The sequence below is a fragment of the Vanessa tameamea genome, chromosome 23 (genome assembly GCF_037043105.1).
Source record: "Vanessa tameamea isolate UH-Manoa-2023 chromosome 23, ilVanTame1 primary haplotype, whole genome shotgun sequence".
Classification (NCBI taxonomy): Eukaryota; Metazoa; Arthropoda; class Insecta; order Lepidoptera; family Nymphalidae; genus Vanessa; species Vanessa tameamea.
Window position 1 is genome coordinate 7793710 of NC_087331.1, and position 19516 is coordinate 7813225.

General features: G+C 32.7%; 2 protein-coding genes across 3 annotated transcripts in view; one reads left to right on the forward strand and one right to left on the reverse strand.

Moving 5' to 3' along the window:
* Mim (missing-in-metastasis) overlaps positions 1-19516 on the reverse strand; it is a 201281-nt gene that overhangs the window by 99111 nt on the left and 82654 nt on the right. The window lies entirely within an intron of this gene.
* On the forward strand, positions 12378-19450 carry LOC113397778 (phenoloxidase-activating enzyme-like). Its single transcript, XM_026636235.2, has 6 exons — positions 12378-12533; positions 16265-16422; positions 17074-17299; positions 17856-18000; positions 18246-18442; positions 18868-19450. The coding sequence occupies exons 1-6, from the start codon at positions 12464-12466 to the stop codon at positions 19269-19271; spliced, it is 1200 nt and encodes a 399-aa protein (XP_026492020.2). The 5' UTR covers positions 12378-12463; the 3' UTR covers positions 19272-19450.

Below are 19516 nucleotides of genomic sequence, written 5' to 3' on the forward strand. Positions count from 1 at the left end.
TTAAATATAAATTTATGCTAATCTTATGATCTAAAAGATCTACCGCAATCCAGCGTGCCCTGCTAGGCGCCATCGTTCTATCGATGATTGACGTTTGAAGATTAAATTAATAAATACAAGCAATCATTTGCGCTTACAAATTAAGCATTGCTTGTCCAAGAAAATCCACATGAAAACACATTACCGGAATAATAGATAAGATCCAACCTATTTACCTCAAAACTTTATAAACTTTCTACTTTCTCTCAATGTATTATTATTTTCTTATATATTCATATAATTATCAGTAAATAAGCCATATAATCAAATCAATACAATAATATATTACAGATAATCGATAGTACTATAATTATATACTCTGTAATTAAAATGGTGGAAAAGATTAACTCCCGTTTTGCATGCCGGTTCTTCTCGGTTGAATATACTTTCCGAACTACGTTTGTAGTTTTTATTCAAAAATGTTTCTATGTAACTACATGAATAAAGTATATTTTGATTTGATCGTGTAGTCGCTGTGATAGTAACTTTCGACACTTACTTTTCGTATGTTCATACATCAGACCTAAACTTCGCTAGCCTAATTAAAACCTAGGGTACATTTACGATGCAAAGATTCGAATCATGGTTGCCAAGCGTGACCGCTTCTATGACGGTAAAACCAACGAGCTGACCAAATTTGTAATCTAATTATCTTATTGATACTTTAATGTGTTTAAAACGCGGAATTTGTTATGACGTCTATAGATTTCTATTATCCCAGAGAGTGTTTAGTAAAATGAAAAACGTTATCGCGTTTTCGGGAATAAGGATCTTGTAAACAAATTCATAGTTTCATAAACGCTTTTCACATAATGACGTAAATATAACTGGTATTTCTGTGAGAACTAACTCGAAAATTACTGCAGGAAACGTTCATGATATATTGTAACTTGATATGAGTAATATAACAATTAAAATAGTTGGAGGATACCGTAAGACTTTGTGTAAAAAAAACGACGAAGTGAGTATTTTCAGAATAGCACTGCTAACAATAATCTACCGACTCATCCTCATTTTTTTCAAATGATTCTTATGAATATACTTTACGACCTACTATCAAAACCGTGACGTCCGTGCCGTTGTTATATTATACTAGTTATTGGCCTTGAAAGAGCAACACATAGACAGTCATACATACAGTTACTTTCGCATTCAAATAAACTCTTCGAAAATATCCCATTTTTCTTGAGTGATTAACAAATAATTGTTTAAATAAGTATTGAAAATGTACATTTAATTTAATCAAATGTACATTAGCCTTTTCATGGAAAAAAAACAGACAGTAAATCTTTCTCTTTATGAGTGAAATCGTCTCACATTTTGATGCTGCTTAACTTTGACATACCTACAAATATTGTCGATTTCAAGTAGACAATTTTCCTCGCGATATTTACCATCAAAGACGAACAGGAACGAAATGTATGTGTTTAATTCTTAAACACATACATTACATCACATGGTTGGACCACCTTTAAGATACACATCTTCTTGAAAAACTCTCCAAATCTTGTAAGAATTAAGATAGTTTTCATATAACAAAAGTATTCAGTGTAGAATCTGTATTACACTTGCTAACTGATCGTCAAAAATCAAACAGCGTTTCGGACATATTCACCTTAGAAGAACGGGCGAAAGAAAATCAAAAAAATAGAGTACAGCCTATTCCTATCGAAGAAGGAATGAAGACAAACAAACCTGAGGTAAGTATTCCATGCGATTTGCTAATAACTCAGCTAATTTGTGCACCACTCTAACAGTTCTTGATTAATGTATCTTTATTTTGACGATCTCCGTGGTCGAGTAGTGTGTACATTGGTTTTCATGGGTACGCCAGGCCGAGGTCCCGGGTTCGATTCCCGGCCGAGTCGATGTAGAAAAAGTTCATTAATTTTCTATGTTGTCTTGGGTCTGGGTGTTTGAGGTACCGTCGTTACTTCTGATTTTCCATAACACAAGTGCTTTAGCTACTTACATTGTCATCAGAGTTCACTTACATCATGATCAGAGTAATGTATGTGATGTTGTCCAATATTTATTTATTTATAATACAATACCATTCACTTAACTGCTTATATCCACTTAAATTTTACAAAGTTCCTTAACCAGCTTCGTAGTCGTTCAAAGCGACATTTTTTTGCAAATCCATAATGAATTTTATATTTTAATAAAGATTATAACCAATGATAACGTCAATTCCATGTTGAATGTTGTTTATTTACGTTTTTTCCTAAGAAACAAATAAACCAATAGCACGTAACAAAGATTTAACTTTCGGACATAGCTTTGGCTTCTCCCGTAAAAAACAATAACAAAAATAATTTAACAATGTGTCATTCGTGTTCATTTGTTGCGGATCATTGTTTACGTAACCTAGATACGAACGAAATAAAACAATTATTGTGAAAATTGATGATGTTTTTCATAACAAGTTGTCATTTAATGCTATTTCGTTAATTATATATTATTTATTACCAATAACAGGATTATTCATGATCAGTGGACATGTATTCAAATGATTATTCCCAAATTCAATAAGGGCGACTCTACTACAGAATACAAATATTCTGTCGGAAATTTGCGATTCGTCGCATACGTGGTACGCGGGAAAACTTAAACGTCACTGTCCATCCAAGATGACCGCCTCGCTACACTGCAACGACGCTTCACTAGAGCGCTGCCCAAATCCTATGGACGCTCTTTTCCGACAGGTATAAATGAACAAGATGGCGCACCATGTTTTGTCATATACATTATTACGGACAAACTTTGACTCAAACAAAATACGCATCCGATGTTGATTCATAAATCTAGGTACTCATTATGTTAAATGTCACGACAATTTTTAGCGTTACTTATATTTTAAGATTAATAAGCAGTAAAATTAGAAGAAAAAATTTTTTCCTTGTTACTGAAAGTAAATGGCGAATCAATAAATAATTGTAATACTAATTCATCGAGTAGCAACGAGTGCAATTTATTAATAAAGAAAATGATACTCATATAATTTATAACATATATATATAATTTTGAGCCGAGATGGCCCAGTGGTTAGAACGCGTGCATCTTAACCGATGATTTCGGGTTCAAACCCAGGCAGGCACCACTGAATTTACATGCGCTTAATTTGTTTATAATTCATCTCGTGCTCGGCGGTGAAGGAAAACATCGTGAGGAAACCTGCATGTGTCTAATTTCAACGAAATTCTGCCACATGTGTATTCCACCAACCCGCAATGGAGCAGCGTGGTGGAATATGCTCCATACCTTCTCCTCAACGGGAAAGGAGGCCAGCAGTGGGAAATTTACAGGCTGATTATGTTATGTTATTATGTTATATATCATTTAGGAATAATGTAACTTTCTACGGTTGAAAAAAATTGTACTCGTATCAGATCATTAGCTCCCTACAACAAACAAACAAATATAACCTCTATATAATATGATCGTATATCGCATAATAACTTTGACCGATACCGCACCTCATCCGCGTCATGATAAGTTGTTTAGTATTAACCCATGAAAACGGAATAAACAAATTTATTTTCACATTAATAATATTAGTTAGGAATGAGATAACACCATCGCTTTCACCTCACGAGCACTCAGGATACACGATTTTCTAAAATGTGCATAACTATTACATAATATATACAACTTTCCTTATAAATCGATATGTCTGATTGTGAAAACATAAGATATTCAAGTACCAACATAAAAATCCTAAAATTAGCGCCAGCATACATACATACTATATGAATATATAATACATTAATATGTTTACCTTGACAATCTTTACGTCTCGTTCACCTGTACGTCGAAATGCGTTGAAATTTAGAATCGCAAAACAACCGCAGTTATTTTTAAATGTAATAATCTAAGCAGAGAGAGGGAGAGAGCGAGAGATCCAATTTATACGGCTCTTCATTGACTTAATGAAAACTGATAAAATCAAATAAAAACAAAATATATAGAATATTTTTAATAAAATAGCAACAGTAATATTATATCCTGTCGGGAGATTGGTTGGTATTATTTGACGCACGCGCGCTCATTGGTCAAATCTAAAACCTCGCGATTTCCCGTATTCTTGTTACACACGTCCGTCCCTGTTCACGTACTCACTCCCACATATTTCAGGAAAGCGAGAGGAAAGATGTTACACATCAAACCTCAGATACTAACCAAGCCTCAAGAGTGCGAATACTTATTACTACCTAAGATATTTTTTTTATTGGATATTTCAATCTGATATAAATAAAAAAATTATATTCCATTACAAATCGGCACGAAACATTACGTAAAATGAATCATATATTTTCGGAATATTTTAATTGGACCCATTTAATACGAAACTCGATACATTTGTAAATTATTCGGCGCAATATTGTGCAAGTCATATCCGTAATGCTAAATTTAATATGACATCACAATATAATCTATGCCAAGCGAGACAGGACGAACCTAACCTCACCTGGGCTTAGATGCAACACGGAAATATATTGAAATAAATACAATGAATGCATCGTCATCGTCGAGTTTCGTACATATTTTTAAGTAACTGTCATCAGCGGCTTCTCGAGCGATTTAAGGACTGATAGTAAAACGTAGCCTACTTACGAATTCAAGCTTATCGTAGTAGCCAGACAGAGTTACTTTCGCATTTATAATATTAGTATTGATTTAGCATAAGACGTGTTTTTTTTTTAAACTTTACGTAAAATTTAGACGAAATATTTATCATGTTTAAATTATTCCAAGACAAATGTATTAACACTCTTCATCATATTATATATTGTGCAAATCAAATGAGGGGATAGTATATTACACATTCGTGCCTAATGTTAACCGCAATACTTGTGACTTACATATAAATATACAACTTAATCACCATTTATATAAAGTAGGTCATAGCTTACTTCTTTATGCCTAGCACCCGATGACTAATCAATAAAACGCGAGCGAAGCTGAGGACGACAACTAGTAATCCCATCAAAAACATATGTAAATGTAAAAATGAGAGCCAAGTCCAATATTATGATAAATACCTTTGTTGTTGACTTCAACGACAAAAGAAGTGAGATCTAAATGGGTGCCAAGTTCAATGGTCCTTCCTGAAATTTATTTATAACTACATAAAATGTCATTTCTTCTTAAAACTTAGGATAATATATTGTAGCTTAAGGTCTGTCTTTTTGTCTGTTCTGTCTGTTCTTTTTATATTTTAATTTTAAAACATTTAATTGTAATTAAAATAGACACGACCCAACAGAAATTCATGTTCTAATCGAAATGTGTTTGCCCTTGTAACAAATGGTTTCCCCAAGAGACACGATCCGAGAGAACAGAGTGACAATAACTTCCATTCCGTTGATTTGAGTTGAAGCATTTACTTGTATTCGTCTTCATGCTTTGAGCTAAAGAGCCGAGATGGCCCAGTGGTTAGAACGCGTAAATCTTAACCTCATCAAAAATCATCATTTTTGATGAGTTCAAACTCAGGCAAGCCACTCAATTTTCATGAGCTTAATTTGTGTTTATAATTCATCTTGTGCTCGTAAAACATCGTGAGGGAACTGCATTTCAACGAAATTCTGCCACATGTGAATTCACCAACCCGCAATGGAGAGGCAGTCTTTGCCCAGCAATGGGAAATTTACAGGTTGTATATAACTACCTAATGGAACAGGTACCAGTCCAGAACCAACTATAGATGGAATAAAGGAAAATGAAAAACTTTGACATTGAACTGTTGCGATATCATTGATTTCTATAATATTAATTATTGTTTTGTATAAAAAGACCTTTTTAATTTCGGTGAAGTTTGTGCCAGGAGTTAAGAATTAAAGCAAATGTGAAATTAGTTGAGTGAAATACTCGGTTGTTCTGGTTTTTTTTTAAGTTAGTGTAATTAGTGTTCGTGCGACGGAATGACTATTAATCATGAAAATCTTGTCTTAAACAGGGATTATGCGTCATCGATAAAATGTCACAATAATTCAACACAAATAATAGATAAAGAAAAAAGAAAACCCATCAATGTACAGAAATAAAATCTATCCTGTTTTGCAAAGCCTGAGCGGTCATTCTTAAATTCAATTCAATTGATTTATTATTTATAAGACAAACAAGTTCTGAGTAACAATAATATATTATAAACAAGCTGACCTCGCGAGTTTACCCGCGCGATATTTACATAACTTTACAGTGCACCAACCTGATTGGCCAAATATTCACAGACATTATATAAATTAAGTTGGACTAAAATAAGTTTTATATTCATTCAAATCAAATCAAATTCAACCACCGTTTCGGAAAGCAGAGAAGAAACGGCAAGAAACTCGCAGTTGCTCTTTTCAATAAACAGATTTACAATGCTGTTTTTTACAATAATTAGTGTCCTGTGATGGAACCCGATCCTAAATCGAGGCGTTTCTTTCTAAAAAGTATTATTTTAATGAATAATAAAATTTATTTATGAATTTATAGTCTTAATAAACTTTTTAAATTTAGTGATTATATTTACTTTACATTACTTAACAAATGATTGATTATCCAAACAAACTAAAATCCCGCTTTTCACACCCTTGAGGGGTGATTTCCGCGATTAAAACTAATCCGGAACTCCAACCATCTCCATAACAAATTTCATCCAAATCGGTTCAACGGCTTAAGCGTGTAGAGGTAACAAATAGAGGTACATTCGCACTTATAATAGCAGTATGGCTTATGAAAACAACTATAGACCTCGCGTCGTAGCAATCAGCAACTTAAAAACATTTGAGTGGTCTTAGTCTTAGTCTTACGTCTTAGATGGGTGACGGCCCAGTGGTTAGAACGCGTGCATTTCACTGAATTTTCATGTGCTTAATTTGTGCATATAATTCATCTCGTGCTCGGCCGTGAAGGAAAACATCTTGAGGAAACCTGCATGCATCTAATTTGAACGAAATTCTGCCACATGCATATAAAAACGAAAGTTCCGTTGCTTGCAATGCTTACTCGGTTAAAGTTACGCAAAATCATTTGTGACTGAATTTGTAACATAGCCGAGCGAAGCCGGCACGAGCAGCTAGTTTTAAAAACTGTATTTGCGAAGTATCAGTAACCGCCCGATGTTATACAATATTGTATAATATATAACTCTAACGTCATATCATTAAATAAATACTATTATTAGTAACTTCCAATTGTATTGGGGAAAAACGCATTAATTAACCATTGTGATTGTATGTTTGTTTTTGCAACGTTGAATCCAACACATGTACAATGATATACAGTGAAGTGTCAATATAACATGAATCCACTCAAAAATCAAAATATATTTTATTGAAGTAGACTTTTACGAGTACTTTTAAATCTTCACTTTACAGCACTATATTAAAAGTAAACCTACCACCGATTCGAAAGGTAGATTCTACCGAGAAGAACTTGCAAGAACCTCAATCAAAATAAAAATATACTTTATTCAAGTAGGCTTTTACAAGCACTTTTGAGTCGTCATTTAACAAACTATTTTAAGTAAAGCTACCACCCGTTCTCGGAATATAGATTCTACCGAGAAGAACCGGCAAGTAACTCAGTCCTTACTCTTTTTCAACATCTAAAAATACAGTCATGTTAGTTAAATACAATTATATATGTATGTTATGTCTCCTGCCTGGAAGTCAACAAGCATTAACTCAACGCTTTTTTATCATCTATATAATCTTGTATCGAATAATATGCATTGTTTACCAATGTATTTTTTTACAAATGATCTGAATTTATGAAACGGCAAAGTTAAAAATGTCTGCGGAATTTTATTATATATAATGGGGCGCGGTTACTTTGGTTGTTGATTTGGATAATTAATTAATCGAGTAGTTGGCAATAATCAGCCATCAAGGCTGATTTACTTTTAAGAGCGGGTCACCCCGAAAGGAGTAAGTGTCATAGCAACGCGAGTCGTTATGTTTTGACAAGCGACTCGAATGCGATGGTTGCTTGCAAACCCATTTGCTCTTAATCGAGATGAATTATTGTAATCCTTTGATATTATTATGATTCTTCCAAATGTCGGATCAATCCCCGAACCCAACTGTTCGGCATCCTGCTCCTCCGACATATAAATATATACATTTATAATTTTCCAACATTTAAAAAAAAACAAAGATATGTTAGTTAAATACAATTATATATAATATATCCTGCCTGAAAATCAATAAGTATTAGCTCCACGCTTTTTTATCATCTATATAAAGACTGATTGACATCACACACTTTTGACCATATATCTTTAGATGGGTCCGTGGATAGTGTCATTACGTATAGCCTGTTCCAACGGCACGAGGAATAATAACCATTAATAATAATCAATTAAAACCTTGAATTGACCAAGAACTATTAATCAAGAACTGTTTGTAATGCAAAAAAATTATACTATTGCAAAGTTTGTTTACGTATGGGAGTATACGTATTCTGTCATTGAAAGGGCGTCTAATCCAGTAACTATATATCTACATAGTAACTGACTTAGACGCCCTTTTATTTTTAATTATTTTTAGATACAATTTGGTAAAAGGAGTTAGTTGCCGCGATGCGAATCGGTGACGAAAATGAGATATAATTTTTTAATTTTAAAATTATCTTGACTTGTATACCGTGTAAATCGCACACACCATTTCTGAATGAGACGACATTATTAAGACCCAATAACAGGATACTTAAAAAACTTAATATGTGAAAAAATTGTAGGCAGCTCTTCGTCCTGACAAATTTGAGCTGCCGCGAAGAATATTAAACATTACATTTATTTATTACATTAGGTTATTTATTATAGCCGCGATCGTGACTATCTATTTTTATTTTGACTGACGCTTCGACAGCTTTGCACCGGACGCGATCACGAGCTGACTTCCAAATAAAAGCATTAATCCTGAATATACGACAAACAAGTTGTTAAGCTACTTTATATACATATATATATATATAAAGATGTTTATTTATTTAAATATTTGTATTACTCACGATTATTAGGAATCGCCATTTTTTAAAATATATTATAGATAGGCGGACGGGCAAGTTGTCCACCTGATGGTATATGGTCATCACCGCCCAAATTCATGGGCACTGCAAGGAATGTTAATCATTTTTTATATCGCCAATGCGCCGATATCTTTTGGAACTAAGACGACATGTCCCTTGTGCCTGTAGTAACACTGGCTTATTCGCCCTTCAAATCGGAACACAACTATATTAAGTATTACATTTTAGCGGTAGAATATCTGATGAGTGTTCGTAACTTCACAGACGTGCTTGCACAAAGCCACATAGTGAAATACCACCACCACCACCACATAGGGTGTTTATCGTAATATAGAATGTGAAAACCTATAGATAGAGTGCAACCTATACGGTAACGCGAAACCACGCGTCTATTCGTTAATACCTCGAAATGAAATTGTATTCGATTTTGCTTTTGCTTTTGTTTCTTCACAATAATGTTCCGCACGTCCTAACTGTCTTTTGTTTTATAATAATCTGAATTGAAAACGCTAAAGTAACTTGCGTTTGCGCCTATACAATAACGAGTCATAATATTAAATATTTAAATCCAAATTATTTCCCTTCCTATACCTAATTTAAATCATATCCAAAATATAGGAACAGTTAATACCTAAGAACCAATAGTTGTCAATTAACAACGTAAGAAATGGTTCACACTTCACAAACTTATAATATTCTATATCAGGATGATCGCCTCGTTGGTCTAGTGGCTACACATAAGGCCAAAAAAACGAGATTCTTCAAATCGTGGCTTCGAAGACCAGAACGGCACAATAATAATTTATGCGTTTTCTGTTGAAAAATTCGTAGTAAAAGCCCCGTCTAAGAGTGTGGGAGTTAGACGTGCCACGGAATGCACATAAGTCCTTCTGGTCGTATCGGATTTACCGTCTCATCAGATAATGAGATTGCATCTTTGTTTACGCACAAACTCTTACACTATAGTATAGGATATATGACGTCATAGTTGGCTGAACTCCTTTGGGATTGGCTGTGTGCCAAATCGATCGTGACAGCATCATCTTACTTCCTGTCTATATTGCAACATTAATAAACAAATACATATATAGAAACACCTACAATCATCCTATTATAATTACGCGATGGTGATTGTAAACTAATATTCATTTTTAATTCACTCATTACAAAGTATTAATATAAATACAATCAAACCCTCATTACACTTTAATGTTCCACTGTTAAAGGCATTCAACTTGAATAAAAGAAAAGGACTGGTATAGTCCCTCTCCCTTAAGTCAAACCCACGCAACTCTTAAAATCACTTCTAAAAACATATGTACCTATACAAATTATAGATAAGAGTACTGAGTTAATTTATTTCTCAGTAGAATTTTTAATTCCGAACCGGTAGTTTTACATTTTATTTCGTAGTTTTACACGATGAGTCAAAGGCTTCTATGATCCCAATTGAATGAAGGAAATTGAAATTTCTGTCGCAATAAATATATATACATACACCGTACATATAACATGTCGTTACCTATACGTACATTAAATTTTCATCCTCCTGCCCTCATCCCAATTTTACTTGGGGTCGGCGCAGCATGTCTTCTTCTTCCATACTTCTCTGTCGGGCGTCATCTCACTAGTAACATTCTTTCTAACCATATCGTCTTTCACACAATCCATCCATCGTTTCTTGGGTCTTCCCCTACCTCTATATCCATCCACATCCATTTTCAAAACCTTTCTCACAACATGGTCCTCATTCCTCCGCATAACATGCCCATACCATGACAGTCGGTTTCCACGGTAGTCGGTACATTATATTTTATTATTTTGTAAATTTCTCTTTATTTAACTGTTCGCAAGAAAACATAGTTTCTCCTAGTGTAAATCGTGAAACTTGTGCTAGATTGGACAAGAAGTGGGCGTTGACGAGTTGGACGTCCTTAACATTAACATGCGGCCCAAGAGCCGTTTAGCTACTGACACTTAAATTGAGATGCTTATTTATAAAGATATATTATGTTTGATTATTTTTGTACTGGGTTTTTTTGGTGTACAACGTTACTTACTGTAACATTGATTCACAACGAACGTTCAATTAAGATGATGACATCACAAGAACATAAAAGATTTTTATGATCGAATCTAAATAAATTATTTATATAATTAATTAAAATGTAAAACGATATACTTAAACTTTATTTTATTAAAACAAAGTGTGCCTTTGGGTTCAATTGGGTCTATAAAAAAAGTCGCAAAATGATTAAAAAAATAACACCAGAAGACAATAAGAATCGTACATTCGCATCAATAACGATTACTCGCTGAAATAGAAGCATAAAAATTAAAGTCAATCAAAACACTAGAACGATGAACTAAATGCAAGGACAATTTGTATGTGCAGTTATTATTGAATAAAGCAAAATAACATATTAATTTATACATGTTTTTTATTTATTCAATAAGTTTGCTAGTGATTCTTACATTTGTCATTCTTAAATAAATGTACAATTATATACATCCATAGATTATGTAAAATAATTTAAAAGCAAACACTGTATGCTAATTAAACTATTAATTACTATTGCTGGCTACAATAACAAAAGTGAAAAAAAAAAAAACAAAACAAAAACGAAAAATGAGCAAAAGATATAACACGTATGTATGTACATATAACGAGATACAGTGCAATTCATACTTCTTAATTGAACTGATATTGACCCAAGTTTTTATACATAGCGCCAACCAATCACGAGATGTTATATATATTGTGCTTGTAACGAAACGGGCTCACTCACAACCGTTTTAAACTGGAACGCAACAAAACTTATTGCTGTTTGTTTGTTGATTTCTAGGTAGGACATATAAAGATTTAATTGTAATTCTTTGAAATAAACTGTATGCTTAAAACGGTATAAAAGTACCCGTGGCAGTTTCAAGTCAAAAACGTTTTATGAGACAACTTTTTTTTTCTTATGTAATATTGGGACTCGTCAGTCCCATTGTCTCTTCTTCCATTTATTTAAACATCATTTATTATTAATAGCCATTAAATAGAATTCCAGGAACATCCTACATATTCTGATTAAGGATCTGATAGAATACTCTGACCAATGAGACAACTATATGAATGAAGAATCTAATATTTTTATAAGAATTTAAGATAAATAAATAAATTCCTTTCTTATCCTAGCTTTATATAAAATAATATACTTATACGTTACAACAAAACAACTTTTGAATTATCAAACGACAATTTTATTACGCATCGTGGGGAACGTAAAATTTTTATTTTTCCTTAATTATTATTAAGATGTAGACTTTAAAGTTTGTTTGGCGTATAAAACCTGAATCAGTTGCTCGGCTGTGTGCTTACGCGTCAGACTGGTTTCTGATTTTCCTTGTGCAAATGGAATTCCTTATTAAAATAAGTGTCGTTTCTTTATACGTATTGTATCTATCGCATTACTCCGGAGCATGTAAGTTTAACATTACTTATATATATATATATATTTTTATATATTGTTTGATATATATAGGCATTTAGCTTCGACCAATTAAAAACGTAAGAAGTAAATTAAGACAAATCATACAAAAGATTTATCGAAATACATATTTATTTTCTTCGAATAACAGATCAGATACTAAATTATACTACACAATATATAGTACTGTTTTAAACATATATTTGTAAGTAATTCGAAAACATTTTTCATTTTGATGGTAGAGCCTTGTGCAAGCCCTGCTAGGTAGGTATCATCAACTCATTAGATATTCTCCGAACAAATAGTAATACTTATTATTGTTATGTTCCGGTATGATATCAGGGATCACAAGGTACATAGCATCTTAGTTGCCAAAGCTGGCGGCGCAATGGCGATATACGGAAAGGTTAATATTTTTTAGCGATGGCTTACCACCACGTAGCCCATTTGCCCGACCATCTACATATATCACAAGATATATATTTGAAAGGAACATTAAACTGTACCAAACAACTGGAGGATATTATCTCCTAACACGTATTATCCCTTGCCGTGGTGTGCACGGGACAATACGTGTGAGTAGACTATAACACAAGAATTTAAAAAAAAAGAAAAACATTAAAAGAGTTATTATATATCTATACGAATCTAACTAGTTTTATAAAACAAAGGTTACAATTTCTAATTAATCATATATATATATAATATTCAAATACTATATATAGTAAAGTATTCTTATACATATAATCTGGAACAGATTAACATGTCTCATTTGCTAATCGCTATGTACCACGTAGTAGTACTATGTTTTATGTTACATAAATAGCATAATCGTACTTGATCTTGTAACATATTCATAATTAATAACGCAGATCGAGCAATATAGTACGTAATATGACGTCAGATAACGGTGACGTCAGATATTGTAACAGTATGTAGGTAGGATTAATACATTTATTTATAATATTTGATAAAAAGCCGGCTTCCCTCTGATGAAACAAATAAAACTAAACACATACATTTACTTTTTATAAACATTATGATTATCAAACATCTATATTTTCTATGTAAGGTGGTGAATATTTATGATTGTTATATATATATATATATATATACTTTACACAGTATTCTGAGCGCACCCGTAAACGACAAACATGGCCGCCCGTTAAACTGTCATGTCATTGAATTGCGTGGATTTAAAATCGACATAATTATCTCGATTATACGAATTTTGCGGATATATGATGTCGATTAAAAATCATTGTAATTTTAAGACGACCTCCGTGGTCGAGTAGTGTGTACACCGGTTTTCATGTGTACGCCACTCCGATGTCCCGGGTTAGATCCCGGCCGAGTCAATGTAGAAAAAGTTCATTAGTTTTCTATGTTGTCTTGGGTCTGGGTGTTTGTGGTACCATCGTTACTTCTGATTTTCCATAACACAAGTGCTTTAGCTACTCACATTGGGATCAGAGTAATGTATGTGATGTTACCCAATATTTATTTATTTATTTATATATATATAATTGTGGATAGGTTTCGATCAGGTCTATCGTAGACCTGTACGAAATTATTAATGTAGATAATATACACTTTACACTTAGATTCATATTTCAAAACCATAATATTAATATTTAATATATACTTTTATACGTTAGGAAAGTCGTTTTTATAATTCTGTTTTGTTATACAGACTTTTTTATTTAGAACTTTTTTGTAGCGTTGTAAGTTACATTGGAGGTGTGAAGATCTCATTAAAATATTTGACTAAATATATTTTTTTTTAAAATAAAATTGACCGAAAATCTAGGAGAAACTTACCATAATAGTTAACTGTAATATAATTTTATTAAAAATTACCAATTGCACTTTGACCCCATTACAATTCAAGGTATACTAACTTTAACATAATGCTTTGTCTTCTTTCAAATACCAATTTACTCATGATAGAAAGAAATGTATATGTACGCAACATTTCATACGCTAAGCATTTTTCATATAAATACGTCTCTCTCTGACTGTACTGTAATTTGAATAAATATTTATAGTCTATACGCACTGTCGTTGACTTATTTGATCTGTAAAATGAACTAAGCTACATCCAACCGATCTGTTTATGAACATAATAGGTAATTGAAAGTCCTGTAAATTCCTAAAAAGCCTTTTTTTTATGGTTGGCTGGCGGACGAGCATATGGGCAACCTGATGGCAAGTGGTCACCACCGCCCATAGACAAAGGCGCTGTAAGAAATATTAACCATTCCTTACATCACCTATGCGCCACCAACTTTGGGAACTAAGATGTTATGTCCCTTGTGCCTGTGATTACACTGGCTCACTCACCCTTCTAGCCGTAACGCAACAATAGAGAGTACTGTTATTTGGCGATAGAATATCTGATGAGTGGGTGGTACCTACCCAGACGGGCTTGCACAAAGCCCTACCACCAAGTAAGGCTTTATCTGTACTGTAAATGTTAAATGATATCTTTGTTACATATGAACAGTTTATATCGTATTAACCGTATTAACTATACAAAACGATTCGGAAGGAAAACGATACATTAAGTCAATCAGACATTAATATCTTAAGAGCACTAGCGTGAAACCCACGAGCACGTGAATAATTATTATTTACATAATAAATAATTTATTTAATACCTAATAATTAAATAGAGCATTTTATTATATACACGGTGTTACAAAAAAAAAGACAACTAGGATCCTGTCAGAGACTGCCAGCTTATAATCCAGAATAACTAAATATAAAATTAAAAGTGAATTAAATATTTATGTATAATTATGTATGTATGTATGTACTATTTTCCACACACGCACACGCACACACGCATACAGGCATTAAAGAAAAGTAAATAAGGAAGTATAATTAATTCGCAGTGACATCTCATAATAGTATTAATTTTTTTTGTTTGTATTACTGAAGCAAATTATTATGTAACTTTACACATAAAAGAAATATATAAAACGAAAACACAAAAGTTAATAATTAACTTTAACGTTTGCAGCAAACCACATAGGTCTGGTTCTTTGTGTGTGCAATTTTCCTTTTGATCATAATTGGTTAAATTTAATCAGTCTCAGATCTGTCAGGACCTGTTATAGGCCACACGATATGATTTTGAAAACTTAAAAAAGCGTCATTGACCTTTAAAACGATTTAATTTAGTAAAAATAAACAGTGACTCTTTCTTACAAAAATGTTAATAATTTTTACCATATCAAACGTTTTCCTCGAAACGTATAAGCTTTTTCATTAGTCATAATTAAAAATCTTCAAAAATCTACCAACCATTCAGAATAATATTAGTATAGTAGTTTTCAGATAGACATTGCATCAAAACGTCTTGGCGTTAATTTGTATGGATATGGCTTTATGTACCCTTTACTTAACCGAGAATATATATGATGTTTAAAGTCATACGGAGTAAAATATTCATTCCACATCTTAAACATTCTATATTAATTAAAAATGTAACTATCGAATTCATAAACTAGCCTTGAGTACGGTCTCAAATGTTCTTATGATAAAAACTTATTAAAAGTACCAATTGAATTGCGATGGGACTGCTTTACAGCTATATTATCTAGCTATATATCTAAATTTATCAAATTGTCAGATAACGAAATTGCTCGGTAAATTGAATAAGGCGCAACAATTTTATTTTATATCTATGAAATGTTTATATACTAAATTTTATCTTTCAGATAAACAATGTAAGGTACCAAATGGAGACGCGGGCTTGTGTCTTCAGATCACAAAATGCCAACCCCTAAACGACTTGTACCTGAAAAAACCGAAAACAGAAAAAGAACATCTATTCATTCAACAATCTATCTGTAGCAAGGACAGCCCAAAACTAAAGGTAAATCAATGCATTTATACATTTTCTTCTGGCTAGCTTTACAAATACTATTATTCCTAGTTAAAAATAAAATAAAGCCATTGACTGTGATAATTAAAAAAATATATAGTTTACACTTATCGACATGTAACAGTATTTCACGAGTGAGAGACGAGATCAATTTGCTTATTGTAAGTAAATATTTTTTTTTAGTTATCAATACAAAACAGTATGTACTTCATGATTACACAGAGATATTTTCAAATCACAATAATTATTATCACTCGATATAATATGGAATACGACAGTAATATGGGTATTTCCTTACTGGGTTTTAACCCAAAAAGTTCTGATATACCAAGATTTACTTGTTCTAACGGGTTACAATACAATAGTTAAGACATCATCAGTCAACCAAATACCAGTTTGCTCATTAAAGCTGTAGAAAAAACCTTAATCTATGGGAAAATCCTTGAGTTTATGAATAAAACGATAAATTTATCCCTATTAATATTTATTATTACTTGTTATATTAAAACTTTAAAATATAAATAAAACCCTTATTTTTGTTATTGGTATCTGTCATATATTATATTATGTCATATAATTATAGAACTTATAATTATTACCCATTTAAACATATGTATGTTATATTTAGATGTCAATTTACAGGTATGCTGCCCATCTGAGTCGGTATGGTCAAGTTTCAAACCGAACCCTGTGATATTCCCTGATTCACCTGTTTTATTTACAAATAAAGTGACACGAAAACCACCAATCAAACCAATCCTCAGCCCGGTGCCTCTGACATTGGATACTGGAATCGAATATGGACCTAGGATAAAAGATTACCAGGGGACTTGTGGGGTGGATTCATCTAATGCAAATAAAATTTCCGGTGAGCTCAATTATCAAAATTAATTAATTATTAATTATATCCAAGCGGTTCAAATCAGGTTAGATATTCCAAGATATGTAAAAAAGGAATTGTACTTCATTGACGCACTATAATTAATTAAAGTGAAACTACTGACTCTCTTGCCCGTTCTTCTCGGTTGAATCTACTTCCTGAACCGGTGGTAGCTTTTAATTCAACTCTTCAACATGAAGATTCGAAATTTCTTATATGAGCCCACTTGATTAATGAATAATTTGATATGATTTCAATTTGATCCAATTCCGCTTTCTCGTCGAAAGGTTTATTTCAAAATCAAGAATGACAATAAAGAAAGTTCAAACTAATTTTTTTTTAGGTTGAATGTTATTTTCAAAACTAAACTCGACACAAAGAGGTTGAATAGGATCTTGTTAGATCCTCGATAATCCTTTCTCTTGTGTTCGTTTTTACTCCAAAGCATAAGCATTGTCTAATCTTCTTCATAATCACAAAGAGTCACAAGCAGATAATTTACAATTGATAAATGTATAATAGTATATTTTTTGGCTGTTTTTAGGCGGTGGTCCAACGAATATTGACGAGTACCCGTGGTTGGCTTTATTGGAGTACGCGGGAGGAGCTTTGGCTTGTGGTGGAAGCCTAATCAGTGCTAAATTTGTGTTAACAGCTGCGCACTGTTTAGCGGGATCGTCTGGTAAACCGTAAGTAAACAAATTTTAGAAATAAAAAATACTGAGATATTTATATTCAATGCCAATGTCTTATGCCGAAAGGTCGGCACATCTCAAAGGCAAACCATCTGCGCCAGTTTTATTATATTGTGTGTGAGCAAATGCAGGTGCACTCTGCTTTCCCTCAATCACATAGTCCGGTAAAACGGAAACCCGACTCCTTGATAACAATACTATGCCGACAGGAAAACTATAAATATTTCATTCAATTTCAGAGTAAAGGTACGTCTCGCGGAGTACAATATAACATCTTATCCAACCGATTATGTTGAAATAGATGGAGGCGGTACCGATTCAATTAATGTTACAATAATTCCTGTTAAACATGTAATCAAACATCCAGATTTTAATAGAGCCTTGCGAATTAATGACATTGGAGTCATTGAGATGACGCACAGGGCAACATTTAGCGGTAAGAGAAGAAACTATTGTCTATTTCAAGTATCTAGCATAATTTCGACATATTTCATGTTTACAAATAGTATCATTCAGATCCGTAGAGCTATATTGGAAAAAAATATATATTTATTATTAATTTAAACTAAGCAGATAAACTGGCAAATGGGTCACTTTGAAACTATTGCATTGGCTAACCCGAACGCAACATTACTGTTGCTGTACAAAAAATTCTATTTCGCGGTAGAATATGTGATGAGTAGTACCAAACCGTAGTACAAATAGTAGTGAACATAGTCCTACCACCAAGTAGTTAAAATCAATAGCAAAGATCATTCATCGACAATATTATGCAAATGCCTATAATTTAATTATGATTATTTAATCAAATTATTTTTAATTTACAACATTAACTTTACAAAAAATATCATTGCTTTCCAGATTTCATAAAGACAATCTGTCTACCTCCAGCAAACTACATGAATGAGTTCAATAAGAACACAAATTTCACCGTCGCCGGCTGGGGAAACGACAATGCCATAAGGAACGAAGTAAAGCTCCAAGTCATGGTGCCGTTCATGCCAACGGATCAATGTATAAAAGTCCAAGGGAATGAAATACTGGACACACAGATTTGCGCTGGCGGTATTAAGGGTAAAGATTCGTGTAGCGGCGACTCCGGCGGACCATTGATGTATGAAAAAAATCAAATTTATTACGCAGTGGGAGTTGTGAGCTATGGGAGAGAGATGTGCGGGACGGAGGGGGTGCCGGCTGTGTACACTAACGTCTTTAAATACGTTGACTGGATAAGGGGCGTTATGGATGGAAGCATCACGGCATAGTTGGATACATTTAAGCCGTTACCTAAATTTGATTATAGCTCAGTACCAAAGTTTATTATTAATTAATAATGTAATGTAATGGAAAACCTGTACATATAGCTTATTTAATAGTTATGATGAGATTATTAATATTTTAGATATAAATTTATGACTAATTTTACTTTATAATTACGAATATAATTTTTAATAAAAAGTCTTCTATATTGTATTTAAATATAAACTATATAAAATACTGACTTCACATA